The 27,115-nt window shown below is 54.9% G+C and overlaps 1 protein-coding gene and 1 long non-coding RNA gene across 2 annotated transcripts; one reads left to right on the top strand and one right to left on the bottom strand.

Moving 5' to 3' along the window:
* Window positions 1–640: 640 nt before the first annotated feature.
* Window positions 641–2,819, bottom strand: LOC146542632 (uncharacterized). Its single transcript, XR_014879918.1, has 2 exons — window positions 1,765–2,819; window positions 641–1,269 (listed from the first exon to the last, which is right to left on the bottom strand). It is a non-coding gene; the product is annotated as an uncharacterized LOC146542632 (long non-coding RNA).
* A 6,513-nt stretch (window positions 2,820–9,332) lies between these two features.
* Window positions 9,333–23,133, top strand: SLC16A1 (solute carrier family 16 member 1). Its single transcript, XM_085210316.1, has 5 exons — window positions 9,333–9,487; window positions 17,204–17,461; window positions 19,745–19,888; window positions 20,398–21,261; window positions 21,543–23,133. Exons 2-5 carry the CDS (start codon window positions 17,245–17,247, stop codon window positions 21,821–21,823), a joined length of 1,506 nt encoding a protein of 501 aa, XP_085066442.1. The 5' UTR covers window positions 9,333–9,487; window positions 17,204–17,244; the 3' UTR covers window positions 21,824–23,133.
* Window positions 23,134–27,115: the final 3,982 nt, after the last annotated feature.

The raw sequence follows: 27,115 nt of genomic DNA, 5'->3' as shown, positions 1-27,115 counted from the left end.
TGCACCCCTGGCACACCGTGCTGTGCAGTGGGGTTGTGCAGTGTGCCCCCAGCCCATCGCATCCCTCCCTGCCCTGGGATGACCACACTGCTGTGGCCAGGTTGCTTTTGCCGTGTGGGAGGTGCTGCCCAGCCAGGGCATCGCCTTCCGTGAGCCTTTGTCTGCATCATCACGAATAATATCAAGGTGTTCTGCCAAGTTCCTTCCAGCAAACCTCTGATTTCATTCAAAGTGACAGGGGATCTGATTTATTATACTAACGAGCAGGCGATAAATAAACATGACCTGAGAGAATCCCAGGCCCACAATCCCATTCTTGTTCAGCTCCTTGGGGGAGATGAAAGGTTTCCTGCAATTTCCCAGTGCTGCCCAGAATCTCTCCTACCCGATCTGCCAAAACTTTCCGCTGCTGTCGAGCCTGGCATTTGATTGAATTGACAGAAGCGGCTTATTAATTGCACTAATGAGGGGCTGAGCAATATGGAGCAGTGGAGAGAGTCCAGTGTGGCTGATATAACACTCAAAGCTGCGCAGAGCATAAGGTCACCGCGTTGCCAGGCTACTGTCTGAGCTGCCTGAAAAAATAATACGCAAACCAGTAGGTGACTCTGGGAAAAATATTGCTCCATAACTCACATAATTAATAGGACAGTGATGCTTTATTTTCTTAGGAAGAATATACAGCGGGAAGGTCTGGAGCTTGGTGCTGCAGCTCAGTGCATGGCAGCAGAGGGGCAGTGCTGGGTGAGCTCTGCTGGTGGGGAACAGCAGCGGTGGATTTGCAGATTGAGCACAGATATGCAGGCCAGGCTACAGAAAAAGGTAGTGGGAAGGTGTCCACCATGAACCACCCCAATGTGTGACCTGAGGGAGGCTGCAGATGGGTGGTAGTGTTGAGGAAGCTGTCCCGTGTTTGACCCGTACTCGTTTCTCAAATAGAGTTGCAGAGGGAGATGAACGGGGCTGATTAGAGAGGCAGCTTTGGCAGAAGGATGTTCTTGGGATCTCTGATCTCCTGAGACATTGGTTCCCGCTGAGAGTTCACCATGCAGCCCCGAGGGTTTGTAGCAACAAACAGGAGTATTTTTGCTCCGGTAGGAAGGAAAAAGGAAGAAAAGGGACAAATACCGATCTTAATCTTTTACTTTGCATTCAACTTTAGAGCCCCCATTCAAGTTCTCCAAATGGCACTCACCAGGGGAGCTCATCCTCCCCGTTATCTTCACCAGGCCCTGCAACACGAGCCCGCTGTTGCAGCGACAGCTCTGCCTAAAGCAAACACCAAGGAAAACTCACTGCTTTCTCAACTCCTTTGGGCTCACCAGAGCTCCAGAGAACGGCTCCTTCATCCCTGGGATGCCGTGGGGGCTCACATAAGGGCAGGAGGTGTGAGGGAAAGGTGATGGGCAGAGGAAGGGCAGCCTGACCCCTGCAGCCATGAACCATGGCAGAGAGGCATGAGGTGAGGGGCAGGGGATCGAACACGAGCCCACCTGCCTGCCCCACGGCCCCTGCCTCCCAGCTGGCCATCCCATCCCATCCCTGCCCCATCCATACCCGTCTCACCCCATCCCTGCTCCATCCCTGTCCCATCCTCCCCCATCTTCCCCATCCCCACCCCATCCTCCCCCATCTTCCCCACCCCCACCCCATCCTCCCCCATCTTCCCCACCCCCACCCCATCCTCCCCATCCCGGCCCTCCTGGTGGCTCCTGGTGGCCCCAGCCCTGCAGCCCCTCTCCTCCTGCCCTCTGAGGCAGCCACCTGAAAGCCTTTGTTTCTCTCCTCTGGAGGAAAATGGAGCTACGGATCAGGTTTCCAAGATGGAACAGCAATTTCTTCCCTTTTAAATTGCCCCCATTTTGTTTCGCTTCCTAATCACCACTGGCCGAGCTCGCAGAGGACAGAAGCACCGGGCACTGCCTGCCAAACCCAGGCCTCCAACCCAGTGCTGTGCCATCCCTGTGCAGCAGGGCTGAGCGCAGGAGCTGTAGCGCTGGGAGCCTCGATTCTGTTCCCACTGCAGCAGAGGTGAGAGCCCAGGTTTGCTGGTGCTCGGGGTGGATCACGCCGCCACGCTCCTCTGCCTGGCTCCACTTGCCAGCTTGAAATTCACTTGGGAAAAAAAAAAAAAAAAATACTTAAAGAGACCAACAAATAACAAATAACAAGCCTGGCAGCCGGCCAGCGATTCAAAGGTTCCAAAAATGAACTAAATTTGCAGCTGGCCACGTTCCCTGCCTGTCTTGGCAGCAGAGCTGCTGTCTGAACACCTGCCAAGGGCAGAGCACTGCGGAGCGCTGCTCGGGCGCTGCGGGAGCACGGCTCTGGGTCTGGAGTGCTGGGTTTTGTGCTCCTGCTGGCTGCAGGGAGCAGGTGCTGGGCCAAGGAACGTGCCCTGCAGAGCTGTTTGCAAACAGCGGAGCTCAGCATGGCCACCTCACCCTGCTCCTCTGCTCCGTGCCCTGGGCAGAGCAGCGCTGCAGAGAGGCTCAGTGCTGCTGGGGCTGATGCTCGGCAGCTGCTGGGAGGGAGGCTCGGCTGCATGCAGGAGGCACAGGGAGCTGCTGTGAGGCCAGCACTCCACAGGACATGGCTAAATGTGCTAATGCTGAGTGACACCGGGGCACGGGGAGCGGAGCTGGACGGCGTTGCTCGGCCCCCCACTCCAGGACGGTGTCATGCAAAGCAGTAATTGGATCCTGGGATTTGCTGAGTGATATCGTGGATTATTTCGCAGCCATCGTGTCCCGGGGTAATCTTGTTACGGTATTACACAGCCACGTGCACGCACAGCCCTGCGGTGCCCACGCGGGGATCTGCCCAGCGCCTTCGTGCCGAAGCATCTTCTGAAACCTCACAGAGGGATGGGAGGTGTGCAGGAACAGCAGCGAGCTGGGGCAGAACCAGGCTGAGCAGCAGCTTCCTGCTGCAGGAGGTGCAGCCGAATCCCAACTGCTTCCTGCTCCTCCCGGGCCCTCGGTGTGGGATGGGGACGTGCAGCGCGGGGCACAAAGTCTATGTTTCAGTGGGGGAGGGACGATCTTTGGTGCTTGTGCCCCAATGAACTTCCACCCACAAAATACGTATTTGTGCCTGGCAGCAGTGGGTTTAATCAAAAACAAGCTTCTGCTGTGTTTTTTGGTTTGTTTATGCCCAGCTGAAACGCTGCAGCTGCAGCCAGCTCTCCCACAGCAGATTTCCAGCAGGTTAACTTTGGACTGTGATGATAACGAATTATCTGTTAAATGCACATTGGAAGGGAAGCTAATGGGAGTGTGTCTGACATGTCTCTTGCTGCTCCTGCTCCAGTTTCTCTGGCTTTTTTTGTACCTGTTAATACACTTTGTCCTCTTTAGCCTGTAAACCAGGGAAAGGGTAGCAGTGTCTTCATCCCAAGAGGGAGCACGACCTGCTTAGAAAGAAGGCAGGCTTTCTTTATCCTGAAGTGGGGCTTGGGGAGTAGCAGCAATGTTTGTTGATCCACAGCTTATCAGCTGTTATTAGAGTGGGACGATAACGCAGAATGGGCAGCTTGTGGGGCACATTTACCCCTGTCTGTTTATGGGATATCTGGGATCTGTTCGGATGGCGGCTGCGGTTGTTCAAGGATCTTCTTCTGCATCTCTGTGGGGCCAGCACATGCATGCACACGGCCAGATTCCTGCCACGGGCTGCTGTGCGGCTGTGACTGGGTCAAAAGACATTTTATGGGACACCCTCAGGTGAGAAAGCAGTTCTGGCTTGTCCATCAGAGTCATCAGATTGCTTTGCGTAACTTCTCTGCCTTCACAGCTCAACCGCAGGAGTTACGCTCAGCAAACACAAGGAGCACACGAAGAACGTGGGGCCGAATGGGGCAGCAAGCGACGGTTTTCATGGGTGCTTGGCAGTGTTTACAAGGGGTGCAATCTCAGGCTGTGCTGCTGTGCTGTCTGCCCGTGTCAGCGCTGCGCTATCTCAGACAGCAGCACTGTTATTGTGGGAGCGTCTGCAGGAGTGCAGCTGAGCAGGGGATCTCAGAGCATGCGGGGAGCAGCGGGACGGCCTCACAGCAGGGCTAAGAGTCACCTGCAGCCCTTTTGCTGAAGCAAAAGGCAAAGTCCCGTCAGCTGCATGGGGCCAGGACTTCCTCCAGCACTCAGTGTACTTTGGCGGTGCTGGACTTGAGCCTGTGTGTGCACAGGGAAAGGGCCCGACCTGCTTCAGAAGGTGCCGGCCCTGAGGACAAGCACTCAGCACAGAGCCCCACCTCTCCCCCCATGAGCACCAGCCCTGCTCACTCATCCCAGCAGCCCCAGGGTTGGGCACACCAGCAGCTGCCATGCATGCAGCACACGGTGCTGGGAGCTCCTCTGCAGGGAATTTTCCTCCCAGTACACGCAGTTGAACAAAGCTGGAGGATGGAGGCTTTCCTGACATTGTCCATCCTGGATCTTTGGGAAAGGAACAAGTAGGGTTTATGGAACAAGCAACACATCTGTGTATTTACACATGCACACAATAGGTCGTGTGCTCACCCATGCTGAATGGAAGCAAAATGTGGCTGTCCCACTGCCAAACCCTGCCAGCAAGGGGAAGGCCAGGAGAGCATTGCTGATACGCACAACCGAGGGAGCTGCCAGCACGGTGGGGGCTTTCCTTCCATTGCTCACACCCACACAGCCAGGGGTGAGCAGTGGGGTGCTGAGACAGAGCTGCTCCACCCCACACCCGGCTGCTGCCATGGTGCTGCCAGTGAGCCACACTGGGGCACCCGGGTGGGCTGGCAGGGAACAGACACAGAGCAAAGTCTGTGCTGAGTCCCCATGGCCTCACTCAGCCTCAGAAGCCGGGCCACTCTCAGTCCATGGGTGTGAATGTGTCTCCAGCAGCTCCAGAGCTGCCCTGCTTGGGTGCCCATAAAGTTCTGCATCCCCTTGACCAGTGTGGGGGAAATGAGCACGTCCCTGACCCCTCGGCTGCTGCCTTCCCCTCCTGGCTGTCACACGGGCACAGGGCAGCCCTGATCCCATCTGGCAGAGAGGACAGAACCAGCCCTGCTGCTGGCACGGGGGCCCAGGGCTGCAGGTGCATTCCTCCTGCAGTGCTTTCCTCCTGCAGTGCTTTCCTCCCGCAGGTGCCTTCCTTCCCAAGGCTCCTGCCAGCCTGGCCACCCTTGCTCACCCCGTGCAGGTAGCCAGCACTTCCCATATGGCACGGAAGGAGTAGGCTCCTCTCATCCACCCGGGCCAGGAAATCCCAGCCCTCTGGCCCTTGCCAGGCTCCAGGTTTAAAAATACTTAAGGAAAATAATCCTCAGCTTCATTGAGGCCAATGAAATTCTGGGCAGGTTTCAGAACAAACATTGGCGGCTGTGTTTTGTCTCCTCAGCTCCCACACTCCAGCCCTTGGCTGGGCACCCGTTGCCTCCCAGGGACTCACACAGCAGCGAGGTCCTGGAACTGTGTTGGCAGTGCTGCCGGGCAGGGCAGCCTCTGGTCCCATCCTGTGTCCCGAGGCCCTGAGGTTTGTCCTCGGCTGCTTCAGAGCTCAGAGAATGCACTGAGCTCGCCAAAGATGATGCAGAACTGAAAATACCAAGTAATACGCAGAGAAATCGGGCGTTGTGCAACATCCCAGGGAAACAGCTGCTGCAGCGTGGGACTGGAGCAGCCTGGAGCTCCAGATTTTCCCTGTGGTGAGACTGTCCTGAGATCACCATGAGAACATTTACCTCCTTTCAGGAACAGGACAGGAACCAAAGGTGCAGGCAGGGGGGGCTGATCCTAGCAGTGCCATCATGGCAATGGATGCTGTTGGCAGCAGCCGTCACACAAAAATAACACAGGCTCTGTGGAGGGGGACAGAAGGGAGAGGACAAGGCAGGTGAGGCAATGCAATTGACACATGAAGTCATTTCACGTGGGATGTGTTTAAATGATTTGCAGAGCCCCCACCTCTTCCTCCCCACCCCGAGAACAGGAATAAAGTCATTAAAACAGAGTGTTCTGAGACAGCAAAATCCTGCTGGAGAGCACTGAGGCCTGGCCAGGTCCCCCTGCTCTGCAGAACCGGACCCAGCACCGGTCAGACCAGTCTGATGTCCCTGAGGCACTGACCCCAGTGCGAGGGGTTGGGAATGAGGTGGGGCTGGAGCGGTGTCCCTCTGCAGCATCACCCCGAGGATGGGTCCCTGTGCCCCACACCAGCGCGGTGCTGCGTGGCTCTGCCATGTTCCAGCCCAGGGTGTGACTCACCTCCAGGTGGGCTCTGATCCCCTCTGAGCCCCTGCCACCCTGCAGGTGGGGAGAACACCAGAGTGGGGATCTGTAGGGCAGCCAGCACTCAGGGAGCTGCAGTGGGAGCAGACGGGCAGCATTCTGCAGTAGGCCGGCAGCCCCCGCAGCACGCAGAGGCCTTCCAAATCCCCATGGAGCAGGAGCCAGCACCGAAAGTACACCGAGCACCACCACCTCCCTGTGGCTGCAAGGACAGCAAGGGAGGATGAACAGATGTGATTTCTTGTGCCAGATAAGCTTCTTGGCAAGAGGTGGCATGCTGGCATACGCTGTGCAGCAGCAGCCCTGGGAGAACAGCCTGAGCACATTGAGAGGTGAGGAATGGGCACAGAGTGGGGGAACAGTGGGACCACACCGTGTGTGATGTCTCTTAGTGTCCACTGTGCCATCTGCACGTGGCTGAGGATCTCTTACATCCAGGCTGCACACAGACGAGAGCATCCTGCTCCCAGCTACGTGCATCGCTGCGTGTGCAGCGTGAAGGTTGCGGCAATTGCAGGGATTTTCTATTGATCATTAGCGGCAATTTTAAACATTTTATCAACAAACAATTTCTTCCTAAGACACGTTATATTCTAAACAACGACAGCAGTTGTAGCACAGCCCTAAACAATGTCACGCCTTTGTCATCCATCAGGGGCAGAGCTGCTGCTCCCCAGGGACTGCCCTGACGCCTTCTCTTCCACAGCCATTGTCCCAGGGCTGCTGGGGTGGGTAACCTCAGGACCTGGATGTGGGGTGAGAAGTGTGAGCCCAAAGGTTCAGAAAACCTTCCCAAACCATCAGGAAGCTGATGATATCTCAGAAGGACAGGCTTTCCCAGGAGATTTCCAATAATTCCTGGATTTGACTCCCGTTGTTGCCTCTCTTATCAAGCAGGACACGCATGCTGACAAAGACAGAAGGGCTGAATTTGCAGCTGCTAGAGACATTAGTTCCAATGGAAACCAAAGCTACTGATTATATTTTGAGGTTACTACAGGCCCTTAGTGTTTACAATGGGATACAGAAATCCTGAACTCGAATTGCTCTGCTGTGACCTCTCTGGAAGTGCATCGGCTGTACCAAATCTTAAACTCGATTAGCAATGAATGCAGCCAGTAGTGAGGACGGCAAGGCTGCTTATAGCTGCCTTTAAAGGCCAGCTTTGTTGCCCAATATCCTGAAACAATATCCTGTTTTCCACATGAGAAAAAAAAAAAAAATTCCTGAAGGGATTAATACTAAATCCATCTTCTAAAGGAGGCGGAAGTGCAGCAGCTCTGAGCATGGCTTTCCTCCATCTACAAATGAAGGAGCATGGCAGCACCACCCCAGCTCACTGCTGCTCCCATCCCATGCCCCGGCAGAGCACTGTTTGCAGGTGAAGGCATTGCAGGAGTGGCACTTTGAGTCCGCTCCCAAATTCCCCGTCTTTAATCACTATTCATCTCCTGATGAGTGCAGACCTCTCCCTGCTCTCCGAGTTGCTCAGAGGTGGATGCAGCAGGAAAACCTTCCACCCACTTGCTCGTTGGGTTGCGTTGTCCTTCAGAAGTGGGTGAGTGAGGTTGCTCTGCTTCCAGCCGGTGCCCCCAGTCACGGAGTGCCCCGACATGCACAGCACACACCCATGCACACGCTTGTGGGGGTGCAGAGTTGCCTTTGATACAAAAGGGATCGCATCTCCTGCTGCTGCTCCTGGTCTTGTAGCTGAGCTCTCCCCTTCGTTCCCTGCCATGGCTCTGAGGTGAATTACACCATACTTCTGCTTTAAAACAGAGCGTTCAGTATGCAACCCAGAACATAATTAACTTCATTAGGCTGCGGGAGAGAGCAGCTCCAGAGAAACATTCAGAGTAACAGTCATCTGTGCAGGATTTGTCACATGCGATGCGTCACCGCTGCAGATCTGCATCCTGAGCATGGGGAGCTCTGGTGCTGATGTAAGAACTTCACTCGTGCGCCATGCAGTGCCTTTCTGTGCCCGAGCTGTGCAGCAGCTTTGTCTGGATGGGATGAGGAGAGAGCAGTTGGACATCTCTGAGCTGGGGAGACCTGGTGGTGACCTGTGTGCACCTAAAGAGGCTGTAAGGAAGAAGGGGACAGATTCTTTAGCAGGGTCTGTTGTGATAGGACAAGGGGAATGGTCTTAAATTGATACAGGGGGAAGTTTAGGTTAGATATTTAGAGGAAGTTTTTAACACAGAGGGTGGTGAGGCACTGGAACAGGTTGCCCATCCAAGCAGGCTGTGGATGCCCCATCCCTGGAGGCATTCAAGACTAGGCTGGATGTGGCTCTAGGCAGCTTGGTCTGGTGGCTGGTGTCCTGCACATAGCAGGGGGTTGAAACGAGATGAATATTGTGGTCCTTTTCAACCCAGACCATTCTATGATCCTATGATTCTATGATTTAGAGTGGATATAAGAAAAGTTCTTTATGCTGAGGGCGTTGATGCACTGGCGCAAATTGCCCACAGAGGTGGTGGTGCCTCGTCCCTGCAGACACCCAGGCTCACGCTGGGGGCCTCTGAGCACTGATGGAGCTGTGGGTGTCCCTGTTCAGTGCAGGACCGGATGGCTTTTGGGAATTCCTTCCAACTCGAACCATTTCGTGACTCCACGAGGGCCGAGCCCGGCTCCATGTAGGCGCAGCATTGGGCCCCTCCCCGCCAGCTCTGCCTGCCCTGAGCCCACGGTTCCGGGTACAACATCTGTTTGGGCACAGAGCAGCGCAGCCGGCAGCGGGGGTTGCTCGAGTCCGCCTCATCCGCCATCCTCGCGGTTACGGCACAAACGGGCAGCACAGCGCCTTCTTGGAAAAGCCGCCTGCCAGCTCGTGCTGGCCACAACCAGAAACGTTCCGGTAGATGAGGGAAGCGCCGCAGCCAAACAGCACGAAGTCGGTCCCGGTGATGTCGGGCGAAGCACCGCCGCCAGGGGCCGCGGACGTCGCTTCCCGCGGACCCGCGCGGACCGAAGCGCGGTCCCGGCGCTCCCCCCGCCCGCCGTCGGGCCGCGCTTTCCGCTCGGGGCGGTACGTGCCGGGCCGCACGGGAGCCGCGGCCACGCGTGGGGCGCTCCGCGCACGTGGCGCGAGGACGGAGGCGGTGCCGCTGCCGGCCCCACCCGCTGCCCCCGCCCCAAACGGAAGGCGCGGCCCCTCCGCCCTTATAGCGGCGGGGGGGGCGGGGGAGGCGGCACTCGGCCGGCGGCGGCACGCGCAGGTAGGGCTCGAGCTGCATTGGGCCCACGTGGCGTTCGGGGGGAGGAGATGGAGCTCAGAGCTGGGCAGGGGGCAGCGCGGTCCTTCCTGGGAGGTTTCGGGGCTCCACGTGGCTGGAGGTGGGGACGGAGGATGGAGGATGGAGGATACGCGGGGAGGCGGCGGGACCTCGTGGCGGGAGCCGTAATGCTGCGGTTCGGGGGGACGCGCGGCCCCGAGCCCCGCCGTTGGGACGAGTGCGTGTCCGGTGAGCGCCGAGCTCCTGCATAACGTTAGGGGCCCTGCCCGGCTCCGCCACGGGGATGCGAGGCTGAACCGCGGCCGGTGGGCCTGGCGGTGGGCTGGGCTGGGATCCCCGGCCGCTTTGCGATGCCCTCGGCGCGCGGCCTCGGGAGCTGCTGGGACCTCGGAGCTGCTGGGACCTCGGCCGCGTGTTCGGGGCCGCACGCGTACAGCGCCGGGTCGTGGTCCGACGCCGCTCGGCGGGTCCGCTCCCGGCTCGCTGTGCCGTCGGAGTTGCCTGCCTTTGTGTTTCGTCACCTTTCCTATCGTAGTAATTCAGGCCTTGTGTTTTCTTTTTTTTTTGTCGCGGTCGGGCCCGCGTTCTGCTTTTCTCCCCACGTGGAAGAGCGGCGGGAGGCGGTGGTGACCTCCAGCGCCCCGCGAGGCGCTCCTGGGGCGGGGAGGGCAGCGGGAGTCCGCGCCGTCGGTGCTGTAGCCGAAGCCCCCCTGTCCGAAACAAAGGTGGGCGCTGAGCGGAGCGTTCCGGACCCTCCTGTGCTGTGGCTGCATCCGCTCGATGGGGCGGCCTCGGGGTGGGCGATGCTCCGGTCGTGTTTTTTTGGCCGCTGAACGGGGAGGGTAAATCCGCTCCGCCTTGCACGTTCCAGATAGCGGGGATGGATGCGAGGCGATTAACCGAGTTCTGGATGGCTGATAAGAAAAAGCTCCCGCGGGAGCTGAGGCCCCGGGGGCCGCGTGGGGAGCGTGAGGCCAATCCTGTCCGCTCGGCTGCGGAGCCGTGCTCAGCCCGGGACCCACGCGTGGTTCCCCCCTCAGGCAGTGAGGCCGGACCCCGGGTCCTGGTAGCCGTGACTGGAGGTTGCAGCCCTCTGCCCTCCCTAGGCCTGGGATTGCAGGAGGCAGCGGGGGGCTGGGGGCCCAAGCTCTCGCCGAGCAGCCTAATACAACTCGAGGTGTGGGGCTGCCCTGCTGCAGCGAGCCGGGCTGGGTGATACCCAGATAGAAAGACCACCGTGGCCTGCTGCTGCTTGGGGCAACATGGCAGCCCTTGTCAGCGTGTAGGAATGTGTCTGCCCCCAGCACGTTTTGTGGGCTCAGGGAGGGGGGGGGCTTTCTATGGCCATCTGGTGGTGGGCAGTGTGTTGGGAAAGGCTGAGGTGCTCGCAGTCCTGTAACTGTGCTGGGAATAGGCACAGTACATCTGTGGGGCACCCACCTGCCCCATAGGTACACTGGGCTTACTCGGTGTTCTTGGGCTTCAGTGTCAGGGGAGCCTTTTAGATCCATTCCAAGGCATCTTCACATTTCATGGTGTTTGTTTTCTTGCTTTTCTGTATGCCTGAAGCCATTTTGTGGTGCACAGGCATTCCTTTCTCATGCTAAGTGAGGTAACTTGGTGTGTGCTGTCCCTTGGATGCCTCTGCTCCAGACTCTTCTGGCCATGGAGAAGAGCAGGGCTGAAAAATGCCACTGTGGAGTGCTGCTGGGACTCAGGAACTCCTCAGAGCCCCACATCCTGGCCTCAAAGGAGCCTTCTCCATCTTCAGCTTGTCCCTGCCTGGTGAATCTTCCAGCTACACACAGGCATGGTGAAGGCATGCTGTCAGCTTCCCTACAGTGTCACAGCTGTGGCTGTATCCTGTTCTGCCCTCCAGGCAGAGGTGTGAGAGCATTATCTGCTGTGTGCCCACCAGGAGGTGGTTCCTAATCGAAAGGTGCCAATGGTGCATCTGTTCTCACACTTGCCTTGATTTGTCTGGCAGCTAAGGTGGAAAATACCCAGAGACTTGTATGGGGCTGGAGGCTTGCGTGATTCCATTCCACAGATCCTTCATGAGGAGTTGAAAAGTTGCACGTAGCCTAAGGGAGGCAAGTTCTGTCTAAGCACTTCAGTGTTAATGTTGTAGTTTTATGACTTCTCCCATTTCCTTTGGTGGAATAAGCCCATAATAGCAACCTTTCTGATGAAGAAAGCAGGAGCCTCTTGCCATTATTGTCTGAATGACTCATTTTTGAAATGCTCCCTTCAAGCTGCTGCTGTGTAATTGTGCTGCAGCCAAAGAAAGTTCGTGTGGGGCTGTAGTTGGTTCTCAAAACCACAGTCCTGCAGGTGGTGTCAGGTAATCTCCATCCACATAGCTGCAGCCGCCTCCTCTGTGCTTGGGAGGTTTTAAAGAGGGATGGGATGGATGTGGCTGAGAACAAAGGCGAGGAGCTGCTGCCCTCAGGGAAGACAGGGGTGGTTGTTTAGACCGAAACAGCTGTGGGGCTCTGAGGTTCTGCAGCCCCACACAGTGAAACCTGGAGTGGCTGCGTCCTTGGCTGTGCGTATCGATGTCTAATGAAAAAATGCTGGTGCTACTTGGTACCACATTTTTCTCATTCTGAGGATTTCTTGGCAAGGCACAGATCGTCTCTGAGGCATTCGTGAGTACTGCAGTGCTGAGGTTGCTGTGTGGAGAGAAACATCCCTGCTCCTATCGAAGTGTGGTCTGCGCCTGGGGACCTGAGACTGAAACCTGCATGAGGGGATGCTGAGAGCCACGGCCCTCCTGGGATGCGGTTGGGTGGCTGCAGGTGGGCTGGGGGCTGTGCTGTGCAGGGGGAGTCCAGCAGGAGCTGTGCCACAGGGCCTTTATTGCTACCATTCTAGAGCTGTGGGTCAGAGGGATCTGGAAGAACTCTGCTTGAGTTGCGGTCATTGCCAGCATGTAATGTAAAAAATAAATAAATAAAAATCAGCCAGGATTTTTTTCCCTTGATCCCTCTGGTTGCTTGCTTAAGCTTGCTTCGTGCTTTCTCATACTAGTAAGGCTCCTGGTCCTTGCTCAGACAGGCTGAGATCACTGGTGGTAATACCTGGAGACAGCAGCCTGGAATGGCTGCTTGTAATGGACCTGTTTTGGGGGGAGAAATTGGTACCTGCTTTCTTGTTTATTTTGTTTTTCCTTCCTGCCCTGCTTTGTGCTTCTGACAAACAACCTCAGAGTCCTGTTGCATCAGCTCCCTGCAGGCAGGAGGGCAGTGCTGATGGCTGCAGGCGGTGAGGAGCTGCCTGGATGGGGTCAATGCACAGCAGTGCAACCTCCACAGCCCACAAACCAGGTGTGGTGGCTGCTGTGTAGGAGATTATCTTCAGATCCCTACAGATCTCTGTCCTCAGCCGCTGTTTGTAGTGAGTGATGCTCCAGCAGAGCCCATAGCCCTGCTGAGGTGAACGCTGGTGCTGCTGAGTGGGCTGCTGCACACCTCAGATCCTGCACTGCAGGCTGGGGCTTGCGCTGCCGTGGGATCCAGCGCTGAGCAAAAGGTGAAGGCAGCAGCCACTGGCACCTCTGCACGAAGGAGCACGAAGCCATGCCTTCTGGCATCTGCTTGTCTGCTCGCCAGGCTGGCAGACTGCAGCATGTCTGAGGCTCTGCTGGCCATCCTTGGGCAGAGGAGGGGTGCTGAGCAGGCTGTGCTGTGGCTGGTGAAGGAACCTTGAGCTCATCTGCGTGGGCTGCTGTCCTTGGGCAAACTTTACATGCTGCTGACCTCGCATCACCCTGGGAACAAATGCTTCAGCTGAGCAGGACCTCAATTGAGTATTGTTTTGGTGCAGAGTCCCTGCAAATGCTGGGTCGTCACGTATGCCATGCACAGCCAGGTTAAAACCCTGGCTAGGGGCGCTCACTGGAATTACACCCCTGTGCTTAATTCTATAAATGTGCTTAAAGCCAGTGGAAGTGGTGTCTCATTAGTTCATAACAATCTCTATTTGATCTTTTCTCTGGCCAGAAAATGTCCTGATTTGAAGCTGTGAGCTGTTCTTGCTCTCCCCAGCTTGCAGCTGCTAGAAGCTCTGTCTCCCCAGCAATAAGTATAAGCCTGCAGCTCAGGGTGAGGACCTCTAAGGGATGCTTGGATTGTGCGCTGGATGCTGCCTGTCCATGGCAGCTGAGCGAGCCCTGCCACTGGAAAAGGCTTTAAAAGCACCTGAGACAGCAAGGGTGATAGGAATGTGTGCCTGGTGCAGTAAAATCCCAAGTGGGAGGGATGGATGTGAGGAGACAGGCAGGGATCTTCAGGGCCTGAGTGCTACACGTGGGAGAAACCCCTTCTGCCCTGAAAAAGAGCATTGTGAGGTTACCTTTGTAAAGGGATTGCCCCAGAAATATTTTGCAGCATTTGCGGTGCTTTATAAATGTGAGCCTCTGTCTCTCCTCCGGAATCCTGCCAATCTGGGGCTTTAAAAAGCACAGCGATTTGCTGGGTTACGTAAGTAGGAGTCTTTAAAATCTTCCTGATCCAGGCATCTTCAAAGAAGAGACCACAGCAGCAGCGCATAGGATCTGGGAGAGGGAAAGGACTGTGGTCTTCTCCAGGATCTGTTCCTATTTGATGCAGCCTGGATTGCATAAAAAAGACATAACTGCTCTGCCATTGCTATGCAGGATGAGGGCTTGCTGTAGGCTACCTGTTCCTGCAGGTTTGTCAAGACTTCACAGGCTAGCAGATGTGATACTTGCAGTCATTACTTGGTCTCATCAGTCTTAATTACAGCAAGTATGGTTGCTTTGTTTCCTAATAGGGCAAACTGTAGCTGGCTGCCTGGCAGCTGTGAATATGATTTCCAAACACATCTTACATGTTGCTGCTCTTCCAAAACAGAACTGTAAATGTCATAACTGTTCATTTACTTTATATATTTTCTTTTGCAAAGGGGAGGGAAGCTTTCCCTTTGGACTGGCTGCCTAGCGTGTGCTTTTTCTCTCCCATTTGAAGCCTTCCTTTGATAGAAGTCTTTTAAAACTGGCCTGCCTTAATGAGGGTTTGCAGTGAGTCAGGGCGAAGTGCTGTGACATGCAGAGCTCGTGTAAACCCTCTGGCGTCAAACTTTGAGGTTCTCCAGCTTCAGCCCAAGGTATTTCACTATGCATTGGCACTCGAGAGGTTGTCTTGTTCAAAAGCCTTTTATGGAAGGATGCCACCTGAGCAGCCATAGAAGAGGAATGAGCCCAGCCATAGTGATCTTTGGCCCAGCTCAGCTGCTTGGGCCTGATGGAAGATCTAAACCTATGTTCCCAACAGCTCAGCAATATCCCCAGCGTTCTGTTTAATAGCTGTTACTATCAGTGGCCTTTCTTGTGCTACCAAGTAGTTTCTGTTTACTGACTACTAGCTGGGTTTTTTGTTACTAAAATGCAGTAGCTTTTTTTTTTTTTTTAACATTTCAGGCAAATCAAAGCTGTTAGATGATGCCGTAAAGCTCACTGGGTGCTGTGAGAGCTCAGTATGACTCAAAACCTAAGGATGAGCTGCAGGCTGTGCAGTGTGGCTGGAGGTGATGACAAACCCCAGTATTTCTATCAGTGTTTAAGTTAAGGGTGGGTTGCCTGCGTAGCCGGAGGGCAGAGTGTGTGGTGGCTGTTTGGGGTGAGCTGTGCTGTGCCTGCTGGGGACCGGCTGGTGGCTTCAGCGAGTTGAGCTGATGGGGATTGCTTAGAGGAGCATCCTGTGAGTGATTCCTGTGACTGGAGGAGCCCGTGTGCTCATGACAGTCATGTGCTGTGCTGGCTGGAGCGTGGGTGAATTACTCTTCCAGCCAAAAAGATCCATGCCTGGCTCGGGCTAAACCAGTCTTAAAGGCTTAGGGCAGCCTTGAGTGCTGGGCTCCTGTGGTGTGGGGCTGGCTGCCTCCGCCGGCCCAGGCCGCTGCTTGGCGGATGGAGCTGCAGGGCCGCGTGGGGCCTGGGCTGTGCTGTGCTGTGAGGTGAAAGCGATCCAGGCACCCGTGGGAAGGAGCTGGCTGCCAAGAGCACGGCAGAACCTGCCAGGTAGATGCTGGCATGAGAGTGGCCGTGGATGCGATGGTAATCGCGGTGAGCCCGAGCTGGTGTGTGCTATAAATAGGGCTCATGGCACCTCTGTGCCAGTTATGTGCTGTTCCATCCGGAGCTGCCGCTGCCTTGTGGTGTCGCTTATAGGAGCTCTGAAGAAGTGTCTTGTGCTCTGTCACGCCTTCAGGTGAAAGCCTGAGCTGGAAGGCTGTATGAGAAGGTTTAGGCTGTGCTGAGGGAGCTTGATGTGCTCCTTCCTTCCCCTCTGTGCTCGCAAGGCTTGGTGTGAGCAGGGCTGGGGGAGCCCCTGCAGTGCTTCAGCTCCAGGCTCTGCCCTTCTCGGCCGTGCTGCCTGCAGCAGACATCTTGCTGTATAGGAACCCAGCTCTGAAGGCATCCTGAAATCTGCAGGGGCACATGGGAGCTTCAGGGGCTGTGGCAGTTCCTGTTGTTTTGCATACAGTGAAACACATGCGAGCGGCTGATTTGGTTGTGTTTCCTCTGTGGGATGGATTGTGCTGCTCTCTGCTGTCTGAACAGCCTTGTTTTTTCAAGTAACTGCAGCTTCAAGGTGTGTGCCAGCTGTGCAGCCTGTGCAGGAGCTGTGGTGCTGGGGATGCATGAGCAGCACTGTCCCAACTGCATTCCCTTGTGCTGGGAATGGCCTTTTTGGTATCAGAGGAGGGGTTTAGTAGTGCTGGGATGCAGAGTGTCCTGCGAGGGCTGGAGCACCTCCCCCTCCCTGTCCCAGGGGAGTACAGAGCCCTGGCAGCATCCCACTGTTGTTGCTCACAGCTAAGTTTAGCTGCAGCCTGTGACCTTCTGGGAATGCAGGACTAATGGGTGTGCTGTCTTGACACCTGCCTGCCTTTACATTGCAGAAAGTCCTGGCTTGTGCACAGTTTTATCTGGTGGGTGTGTATTTAAGAACCTGGGTGTGCTGCCCTGCTCTGGGCAGCCCTCTGTTGCATGGGGTGCTTGCTCTAGGAGTCCCTTTCCTTCTTACTGATTCCCCATTTTGGGGTTTCCCAGATCTTCCTGCCTACCTGTGGGCTGCAGGATCCCCAGCACATCTGCCCCTCTCCTGCCTGCATGGGAGCACTCACTGTTGGCCAAAGCACTGGCATCTTCCTGACTTTCTGTGGGTGATGGATCAGAGAGGTGTGTGTGGCTGCTGCTCATCAAATGAGAACAGGTTTTGGGGTTTCCAGCTGTGCTGAGGTTCCCAGGCCCCAGCCTGATGGGTGCTGTATTGTGGGACCTAGCAGGGCCCAGCCTGGTGCTGCCTTCTTTTTGTTGCTGTGTTCAGCTACTCTTGTAAGATCACAGCTTGCCCTCTTCAGCTTATAATAGGATGTCATCTCTTAAATATGTACTTTATAAACACCTGCTTGCCAGTGCTTTTAAAGGCCACCAGTGATCTGAGCTTTTGATTTAAGATAACCTTCCAAAGCCTGCCTGCAAACCTGGGTTCACCCCACTGGGAGCAGCCTTCCTGGAGGGAGTTGGGGTGCTGGTGTGGCTGCCAGCCTCCTTTGCAGCACTGGGGTTGTTGGGTGCTGTGCCCCTTGTGGATGGGGTCCTGCGTAGCAGGGGAATGAGGTTACAGCACTCTGTACTCAGCTGAGATTATGGTACTTTGTCCTTTGCAGATCTTTGAACCCCAACTGATCCATTGCCAGCCTCATTCAAGATGCCACCGGCCATTGGAGGCCCTGTGGGATACACTCCTCCTGAAGGAGGCTGGGGATGGGCTGTGGTCATCGGAGCCTTCATCTCCATTGGATTTTCCTATGCCTTCCCCAAATCCATCACTGTGTTCTTCAAAGAGATTGAGGTCATCTTCAACGCATCTAGCAGCAAAGTCTCATGGATCTCCTCTATCATGCTGGCTGTTATGTATGCAGGAGGTAAGAGAACTGAGGACAGCATTTCATGTGCTCTTGCATTGGAGGATGTGATGCTGAGCCTCATTAATTGCATCTTGCTGTAGTGACAACAGTCAAAACTTTTATCAAAGTCAGGATTTTCTCATTACGTGAGAGCAAAATGTCTTTAGCAAGCTTGCTTGGAGTAGATTGCTCAAAGTTCTTTTCAGTATCCAGAATGCAAAAGCTGGGTTAATCTGTCCTCTTCAGCAAAGCTGTAGGTAAATTCTTTCCGGGGTATTACAACTTGTGTAATTCTGCCCTTGTTCTTGTAACAGTGTGTGGCTGAGGATCTGTCTGCCCTCAGCACCTGCCAGAAGGCTGGGGAGAGTAGCTGTGCTGAGCACAGAAGCCCTGTTATAGGGTCTTTTCCTAGTTCAGGATGCTTAATTTTGGAATCCAGCGAGAGCTAACTGCCTACCAGAATCTGTTCCCTTTTCTGGTCAGCTCTGACTGCTGAAATGTACACTGAAAACGGATGTCGTCTGCTCTTCCCCAGTGGTGCTGAGCAGTGCTTTAGACAGCTTGTGCTGTTTGGAGATGGCAGCATGCACTGGAAGAACAGAAACACGAGCAGAATAAAGCCAACTACTTAAAGTGAAACAGCTCCCCTCTCCTGTCCTTCAGAAACTGCTTGGAATCTCCTAATCCCCAAGCTGTACGTTTCATGCTTGCTTTTACACCAGCAAGTAGCAGGCAGACTGTGCTCTGCTGGGGTCGTGTGTTCCAAGTCCTTGCATCTCCTGTTCCTAAGCCCCAGTGCCTTGTGCCAGCCTGCACATGCAGTTTTGCACCGGGTAACCTGGCTGAAAGACGTTCTTATTGGGACCCTGCTGTTGTGTGTACTTCAGAGGCAAATCAGAGCTTGTACTGCTGCCATCCCCAGCTGGCAGGATGCCTGGTCTTATTTGCATTTGTGCATCAAAAGGAGCTGACGTTAACGGCCTGGCTGAGCATGAGGCTTTTCCTTTTGGGGAACAGGCTCTGCTTTGTCCTTGCTTAGCAAGCGAGGCAGTGGGCACATCTCTCTGCTCCAATGTTATAACAAGTTGTAAACAGTGTAGCTGCCTTAATGAGGCTTGATCTGGGCCATTCCTTTTCCTAATGCACTGAGTACAGTCCCTCTGCATGCACCAGAACCTGTGATGCCTGCTGCTTCTTGGACTTGGAGTGACTTTTGCTTCTAATCCTGAAGACTCCCTTAACCTGTGCCTTATGCTGATGCTGCCAGCTGCTCATACTGAACAGTGCCCATCAGATCCAGCAGCTCACTGGTTTTGCACCACTTGCTGTTACCTACACACAGGCAGGTGCATCCCTCCAGCCTAGTGGAGTACAGCTTCCTCCACTGCAGAAGCTACAGTAGCAGCTGGGCTTCCCAAATGTTCTCTAGGCTTTGTTTAAACTAGGCAGAAAGGTCAAGTAGTGTCTGAGGACCCATGAATAACATGTTGACAACCTTGCTGTCTGTTAATGGTGAAACTAGGTCTGTTAATATTCAATGGATGTTCATTCAGTTTATTTAAATACATTTTAGTATCTGTAGAGCATGCTTTGCAGTATCTAATCACTGTTTGCTTTGGATTAAAGCTCCTGATAATGAAGCACTTAAAAGGCGGTGTGCACAGCGATTGGGCTGCTCCTGCTTCAGGGGGTAGCAGTGAAAACTTTGCCTCAATCTCGCTGGCATTGTGCAGGGGCCTTCCCTCCTGCAAGCCCTCGGTGCACTTTGCCCAGCGCCCATCAAAGCTGCTGCTTCATGGCCTTGTCTTCCATCAGAAACGTCATGTTGGATGCAGGCTGTCACCTTGTTATGCCTTGTCCAGCCCCTGGGCCGTGGTGGCTGCAGAGCGTGGGGCAGGGCCTTTGCCCTGGTCCTTGGGAAGCTGCAGGGCAGCTGGTGGCCTGACAGGTTCCTGCATAGGCCATGGAAGGCTGCTTGCCCAGGGAAGTTGTGGCTTTCAACAGCTATAAACAGCTTCTGGGGCTCTACAGGGCTGCAGTCCTTGGCACTTGCTGGAGTCTGGCTTTTCCAGTTGTGATTTCAGCACGTGCTTTAACTAAATGTCACCATTTCTTATCTCCAGCTGTCTTTGGTCCATCAGTCCTTCCTTCTTATCCTGTTTCCTTTGCTGGGTGAAATGGCACTGTGCAGAAATGAAGCCTGCGACAGCAGACTTCCTGTGTGCATGTCTGCCTGGTCCCTTGTGCGAAGGTAACCATGACAGTAACTCACCTCTGGGCATGTCTCCTTTGACTCTCCAGGTCCCATCAGCAGCATCCTGGTGAACAAGTATGGCAGCCGGCCCATCATGATCGTGGGTGGGTGCCTATCGGGGTGTGGTTTGATTGCAGCCTCTTTCTGCAACACCGTGGAGGAGCTCTACTTCTGCGTGGGGGTCGTGGGGGGTAAGTGCCAGCTTTGCTCTAATGGGATTGCAACTGACAAGCCTTTCTCAGAGGAGCAACTTCTGCCTAGTAATTTTTAGGAAATGCTTACTATGAATTTGCGTAAGTCCCAATTCCCTTTATGTGCTCTAGGAAGAGGATGGCCCTGGTGATGCAATGCAGAAGGAATGTAAGTGCACAGGCTCATTTGTCTACTTAAAATAGAAAGCCTCCCATTATTCCTGTCTCAGGTTAGGGTTGTGCCACACTAGTAGACGTAAGGTCATAGCAGTTCTGTCTCTTCAGCTCTCCTAACTCATGCAAACAGCTTGTCCTCCCAGTTACCTCCACAATGGGTGCTGAGGTGCTGAGTATTGCTCATACAGGCTGAAGGTTAATACAGCTGAAGTGCTACTGTTGAACACAAAGAACTGAAGCCTTGATCTCTTGCTCCTCTTACTGAGCCCCTCTGTCATTGCTGATAGCTTTTGGGGATGTAGAACTCTGAATCCTTCATTTCTCCTCTTCAGGCCTTGGACTTGCATTTAACTTGAACCCTGCCTTAACCATGATTGGCAAGTATTTCTTCAAGAAGCGTCCCCTGGCGAATGGACTGGCTATGGCTGGCAGCCCCGTGTTCCTGTCGACCTTGGCACCTGTGAACCAGCTCTTCTTTGGCATATTTGGCTGGCGAGGGAGCTTCCTCATCCTTGGTGGTCTCCTGCTGAACTGCTGCGTTGCTGGGTCCCTCATGCGGCCGATTGGTCCCAAGCCAGACCAGCTGAAAAAGGAGCCCACTAAAGAGGTATTGCAGGAAGCTGGGAAAGCAGTGAAAAAAGGTGACGGCGATACTAGCACAGACCTCATTGGTGGGAAGACGAAGAAACAGAAGAGCACGCTTTTCCAGACGATCAACAAGTTCCTGGACCTGTCCCTCTTCACACACAGAGGCTTCCTGCTCTATCTCTCAGGCAATGTGATCATGTTCTTCGGGCTGTTCACTCCCTTGGTCTTCCTCAGCAATTATGCAAAGAGCAAGAAGATTGCCAACGAGTCTGCGGCCTTCTTGCTGTCCATCCTGGCCTTCGTAGACATGGTAGCCAGGCCTTCCATGGGACTGGTGGCAAACACCAAGTGGATCCGACCAAGAGTCCAGTATTTCTTTGCCATCTCTGTGATTTACAATGGGGTGTGCCACCTCTTGGCCCCCATGTCCACCACCTACGCTGGGTTCTGCATTTATGCTGGTTTCTTTGGCTTTGCCTTCGGCTGGCTTAGCTCGGTGCTGTTTGAAACCCTGATGGACCTGGTGGGAGCGCAGAGGTTCTCCAGTGCTGTTGGCCTTGTGACCATTGTGGAGTGCTGCCCCGTGCTTCTGGGACCTCCCCTGCTCGGTAGGATGTCTGTGTGCGCTGCTTCTCCTTGTCTGGCTTTGCTGTGGGGCTCTGTGCCTGGGTGGAGGTGAGGGAAGGTGAGCATCAGCCCCGGACCTGCTGTGACATCTGGGGGAATGAGAGATGGGCTGAGCCCTGTCGTGAGCTGGGGGAGCAGAAGGAATAGGCCTGAAGCAAATGTGGTGGCTTGGGCTGCTCTTGGGAATGCTTCCTGAACCCCGAGCAGTTCTAGGCAGCACTGGAGGTAGTCTTGCTAAACCGTCCCCTCTCTGTCCCATCAGGTAAGCTCAACGACATGTATGGTGACTACAAGTACACGTACTGGGCCTGTGGGATCATCCTCATCGTCTCTGGGATCTACCTCTTCATTGGGATGGGCATCAACTACCGCCTGGTGGCAAAGGAGCAGAAGGCGGCGGAGGAGAAGACGAAGAACGAAGGGAAAGAGGAGGAGACCAACATCGATGAGGCTGAGAAACAGAAAGAAGCAAACAATGATGTGGCTACCTTGCCTCAGAAGAGCACAGAAGACGGTGTCAAAGAGGAGGAAAGCCACATGTGAGGGACTGGTTTTAATCCCAGTGTGTCAGGGGAAGCGCCGCTGTCCTGAAGCAGTGTCTGGGGAAATGCTCTGCTCGTGTTGGGCGGCTGTGAGAAGTGTATAAACCAGGTGTTCATTTTTTAACCAGGCTCTGAACTGTCTTTCCATCTGTGTTCAACAAAGGTATCAGAGCTACATGCGCAGTATCCTCGCATGTTTGGGGTGGGGGTGGGGGAAGGGATGACTTTTTATATTCTGGCTTTTTAACAGTAACATGATTGTACTAATATGTGCCTTACAGTCTTCAAATCTAGCTGAATCTGAATGAGCCTTAACTCTAAGCCGTGCTTTAGCTCTGTATTCTGCTTGGGGTATGATGTGTGTGTGTGTTTGTGTGTATCTTTGGGAGTTCTGTTGATATAAGCCATAAACAGCAGGATACTGGGTTTGTTGGAGCACGATAGATGTCAGGGCTGAGCCCCAGATGAATCCTGCTTCACACGCTTCTTACTGCAGACGCTGGGCATGGGGGCAGTGGGTCTTCAGCTTCCATGCCAGATGCCTCCTGGCTCTGTTAGGTGGTCTTCAGGCATGATTTTAAAACTTTTAGCTACTGTAGTTCTTTAAAATCCTTCCTTTTTGTAGTTTGGTTCTCATGGGATAAACAGGTTGGAGAAGGATGGCCGCAGTTCATGTCAGGCAGCATCTCCTGTGCGGTCACCCACTCTGGGCCTGAGCAAATCTTCCCCCAGCAAGGCATGACCTGGGTGCTGGGGTCTGTGCCCACGGGTGGGGAACCTGGCACTGCTGGGGCAGAGACTCTGCTCAGTGTAATAAGATGTAATAGGAAATGTGTATGAGTGGAGCTCAGCTGGCACCACAGCGGGGCTTGGAGCATCCCTTGGCCTCTCCGCAGCAGATCCAGGACAGGATTCTACCTGGAAGACACCAGCCCAGCATCCTATCCAGCCGAGACAAGTGGGTTTGGATCTTTAGTGCCTTGCAGACTGAAGGGGCCAGATGGACCAGACTGTTGTAGATGCATCCCTGAGACAGGCATTCTGCTTTTCCTCTTTTCTCTCTTAGAAAAACCTCTTTTACTTGCTTCTGTTCAACTTAAGATCTTAAGGTGATGGATGCCTTACCGCTCTCATTTAGGACATGTAAAGGGGAGGAAAGAATTTGTAAGTATTTATTTTTTATTTTTTAGTGTTGGAAAATATCTCAATGTACGTGGAGCAGGTTCATGGCTCTCAAGTTATAGTACACGTTGATCAGAAATCTTGTGAGAGGCTGAATATTTTTTTCAAATAAACTTTTTTTTACAATTATCCCTTTAATGTTTAACTCTTATTTCATGCTGACAGCATGTTCCAGAAACGTGCCAGAAGATGTGTATTGTGGGCTGGTTCTGGGGAGACGAGTGGGGTTAAAGCAGCAGGCTGACCCATCAGGTATGGTGCAGAATACTTCCTTAGCAGGTTTTTGTGTTGTGAGAGGAGGCAGCAAAGAAACTTGGTGCTTCCCTTTGAGGATGGCTGAGCCTCGGTATGCAGATCTCTTCCTGCAGCAAGAAACTCCTTGGCCTGAAACTCCTGCCTGCAGGAGACGGTGCCTTTTCCCATGGGCCTGGCCAAGGCTGACACGGTGCCCGATGTGGGGTGTGTAGGAGTGCATGTGTGTGCATGCCTGTGTACGTGTCTCACTGCTTCACTTGCAGCCTTTGCATGTCGGGAAAACACAGCCTTGGGGAGAAACTGAGTTCCTGCCTGCTCCTCCAGCTGCATTAGAGCTGCTGCTGGTGTGGTGTGCCCTGCTTGGGCCAGAAGCTGCTGTGTCTCCAGCGAGGGGTGAAGTGTGTGTTTTGTGCCTCTTTCAATCTCTCTAGCTGCAAGATGGCAACAGCCAGGTTGTTCCTATGCACTCTGTTTTTAGAGACAGCTTTCCTCTCTTTTTAGCAGGATGTCTATGAAAGCCGTAAGGTTCTTCTTCATTGCCTGGGGTGGGGGGGCCACTTTGCTCTGTGGGTAGAGCTGTGATGGAGGGGCTCCCACTCCAAGCCCTGCTGCAGCCTCTGGTGCTGTCTGTGCTGCTGTGGATGTCTGCAGGCCTGGTGCTGCCAGGAGGAGGGACCCCAGCTGCCCCCCATCACCCCATGGGGTGCCTGGTGCCCGTGGTGGCCTCACTCAGGGTGCTGACTGCTCTGCTCTGCACCTCTCCTGGCTGCTGCAGTTCTCCATCGTTGTCAGCCAGCTCCAAATCTCACAGGAGGAGGAAAAAAAAAAAAAAAGGCCAGGGTATTTCATACTGTAGAGTAACTTTATAAAGCCAACAGTATTTTTGTACAAAAGGACTTTATTGTACTGAGCTTGTAATACTGGAAAACCAAGTAATTGTATTTTTCATTAAGTGCTGTGTCTATTGTAGTTACCATAACTGGTTCCTGTTGCAATAAACTAACCGTGATGAGCTGCGGTGTGGTCCCTGTTCTGTAGGCACAGATGGTTCCAGTGGTGCTGGGCCTCACCTGGTGGTCAGGGGGTAGTGTGGGTATGGGGGCTGAGCTGGTTCCTGAGCCCTGCGTGGGGGTCAGGCAGCCTGCAGGCTGTTCCTGTGCTTGCTGGGTGTTCTTGAATGACGATTCCTCCTGCAGAAGGAAGGGCTCAGCTACAGCTGCTGTGCTTGACCCCTGTGAGCCTTGCAGGAGTTGGAGTCCTCTTCCCTGGAATGCAGTAGCACAATTACTGATACACACTTTACTGTAAGTAACACTGCTTCCCTGCCTGTGACTTCTGAAAGGCAACTGGGCTGAGGGCCAATTTGGCCTCTTAAGGAAAAGATGTTTAAATAATTTCCTCCTGTTTTGTATTGGCGAGCTGATAACACTCATTTCCCCACTCCTGCTGTTTACTCGAGGTGGCTGATGGCACGGCACTGCTTGGGGGTCTGGCTGAGGGCTGCAAGGCTGGTGAGGAAGGGGCTGGTGAGGAAGGGGCTGGTGAGGAAGGGGCTGGTGAGGAAGGGGCTGGTGAGGAAGGGGCTGGTGAGGAAGGGGCTGGTGAGTGGCACTAGGTGTGCTACAGCCCTGCGTTGGGCAATGAGGTGACTCAGGCTTGAGGGTGTGGGCTGGGCTGCGTGCATGCTGCAGGTGGCTGATGGGTGGCACGGCGGCCTCTGCCCTGCAGCCTCGGATCCCTGGGGAGGGAGTGGTGCTGCTGTGGGCAGTGTTATCCCTATGTGGGGCTGCTGCAGGGGGCTGTGGGGTGCGGTGCTGGCCTGGCTGTGCTCTGCAGGAGTTATCGGAGGCGTTTCCTCGAGGCACTCGGGCAGGCTGCCTTCCTTCCTCTCAGGGCAGCAAAATAAAATTCCCTTCATAGCAGGTAGAATTGAGGAAATAGTTGGGAGCTAATTCCCATGCCGTTTGTTTTTCCCAGCCAGCTGCGCTCTCTGGCCAGCAGTGTGCAGCAGTGACCGGGGCTCGGGGGGGAGCAGAGGGGCTCTGTGGCTGCTGGCCAGGCTCACACCTCCCATCACAGTGCCCGCTCCCTTCCTGTCTGCCCAGTTCCAGGTATTGAGGCAGTGTGGGACAAGCTCCCTGTGGCCCCACTGGACTCACTGCCCCCGGCCCCACGGGTTGTGCTGTGTCCCCGTCGGGTCACCAAAGGCTGGAGCAGGAGGGAGGGGGTGAGCCTGGAGCCTTGCACTCACCGGTCCTGGTGGAGCAGCCTAATCCCCCCATAATGCACACAATCCCCTCCAAGATGAAAGGCGTGAGCCCAGAGCAGAGCTCATTCATGTGACAAGCATGAGGAGAGGATCTGGGTTCCTGCCCGCTGCAGGTTGGCTCCGCGCACGCGGGAGTTTGTTCAGGTTTTTCGGGGGCTTTGAGTTCTGCTGAGTCTGCAGCTCTGGCTGAGCAGTCAGGGCTGCTGCTCTGCAAACAACCTCCTCTGTTCCCAGCCGCCTGGTGAAGGCACTGGCACGAGTTGTGCTGATGCTATGCTGGGAAGAGGAGGCGGTGGAACTGCTGGCCTGAGGGCAGCTGCCCAGAAAAACTGAGTCTGCTTGGGAGTTAGCAGAGAACGAGCTGCCCTGCATGCAGCTGAGGCTGCAGCACGCCCACGGGGCTGGCCATGCAGCACCAGGCTGTGCCATGCATGTCCAGCTGCTCCCTGCCCTCCTACAATCATCTCAGTGCATCTGAGGTCCGCTCAGATTGCAGCACAGGGCAGGTGGGTGCCGACACGCTGCGTCTCCACTGCTCTGAACCGCGCAGAGAAAAGCACCATCCATTAATGTATGAGCAGAGCAGCAGAACAGCAGACAGATAATCAATTGTTACAAGATGCTCATCAATTATTTTCACTGCACGTTATATTCTGTTAACGAGAGCCCTTTGCCGGTGCCACAGAAACATGAAGGAGCCGGTCAGCGATGCTCAGCCGTTGCGTGGCAGAGAGGCGGCTGCAGAGCGCAGCGCACCCCGGCGGTGCGGTCCTGCGGGACCGGATGGGCTGCGTTCACTGCAAACACGGCCAAGGACGCACCGTGCTGCACTTTGCCCAGGCCTTTTCCCTGAGAGGACTCGAGACCTTTGCTCTGCTTTCTGCAAACCGTGGTGGCCTCGTGTTGCTCGGGTGCACCTGGCAGCTCCGCAGCGTGCAGCGGTGCCTCCATCCGTGCTGCTGCCCGGCACGGGGCTGGGGCAGTGCCACCACGTGCGGGGATCCGGGCCAGCACAGCACTGGCTGAGCCCTGCCGTGGACGCCTGACTCGTCTGAGCTCCGTGCCGTGGCTGTGCGCAGTGGGGAGTGGCTGAACTCAGCCTTGAGATGGGTTTGGATGTGTCCTGAGTCTGCCCGCAGCCCCCGGGGCCGCTGCTGTGTTGTCTGCGTGGTTCCTGGGGCTGTGCTCAGGTCGTGTCCATCCTGCACACAGTGCACAGCTGGGAGCTGATGAGGTGCTGGAACAGCTGCCCAGAGAGGCTGTGGATGCCCCGTCCAGCCCTGGAGGTGTTCAAGGCCAGGTTGGATGGAGCTCTGGGCAGCCTGGTGTGGTATTAAATGGGGGGGTTTGGTGGCCCTGCCTGTGGCAGGGGGTTGGAGCTTCGTGATCCTTGAGGTCCCTTCCAACCCTGGCCATTCTGTGATTCTGTGAGCTGCTGGTGGGTGCCCAGGACCCCCCTGCACTGCTTGGCCGGGGGGACAATATCACCCCCTGAGCATCCCTGAGGCTGCAGGGAAATCAATTCCCCTCCTACGGCCTCGGTGCATCTCTGCTCATCCCAGGGGGCCGTCGGCATCAGAAAAGAGT

Source organism: Meleagris gallopavo, chromosome 28 (genome assembly GCF_905368555.1).
Source record: "Meleagris gallopavo chromosome 28, MGAL_WU_HG_1.1, whole genome shotgun sequence".
NCBI lineage: Eukaryota > Metazoa > Chordata > Aves > Galliformes > Phasianidae > Meleagris > Meleagris gallopavo.
This window is presented reverse-complemented; position numbering and strand designations above follow the sequence as displayed.

Excerpts from the sequence above, each read along its gene's own strand:
- SLC16A1 (XM_085210316.1), top strand. The coding sequence starts at position 17,245 with ATGCCACCGGCCATTGGAGGCCCTGTGGGATACACTCCTCCTGAAGGA. Across the intron at positions 17,462-19,744 it reads GGCTGTTATGTATGCAGGAG|GTCCCATCAGCAGCATCCTG; the intron begins GTAAGAGAACTG and ends TTGACTCTCCAG. Across the intron at positions 19,889-20,397 it reads CTGCGTGGGGGTCGTGGGGG|GCCTTGGACTTGCATTTAAC; the intron begins GTAAGTGCCAGC and ends TCTCCTCTTCAG.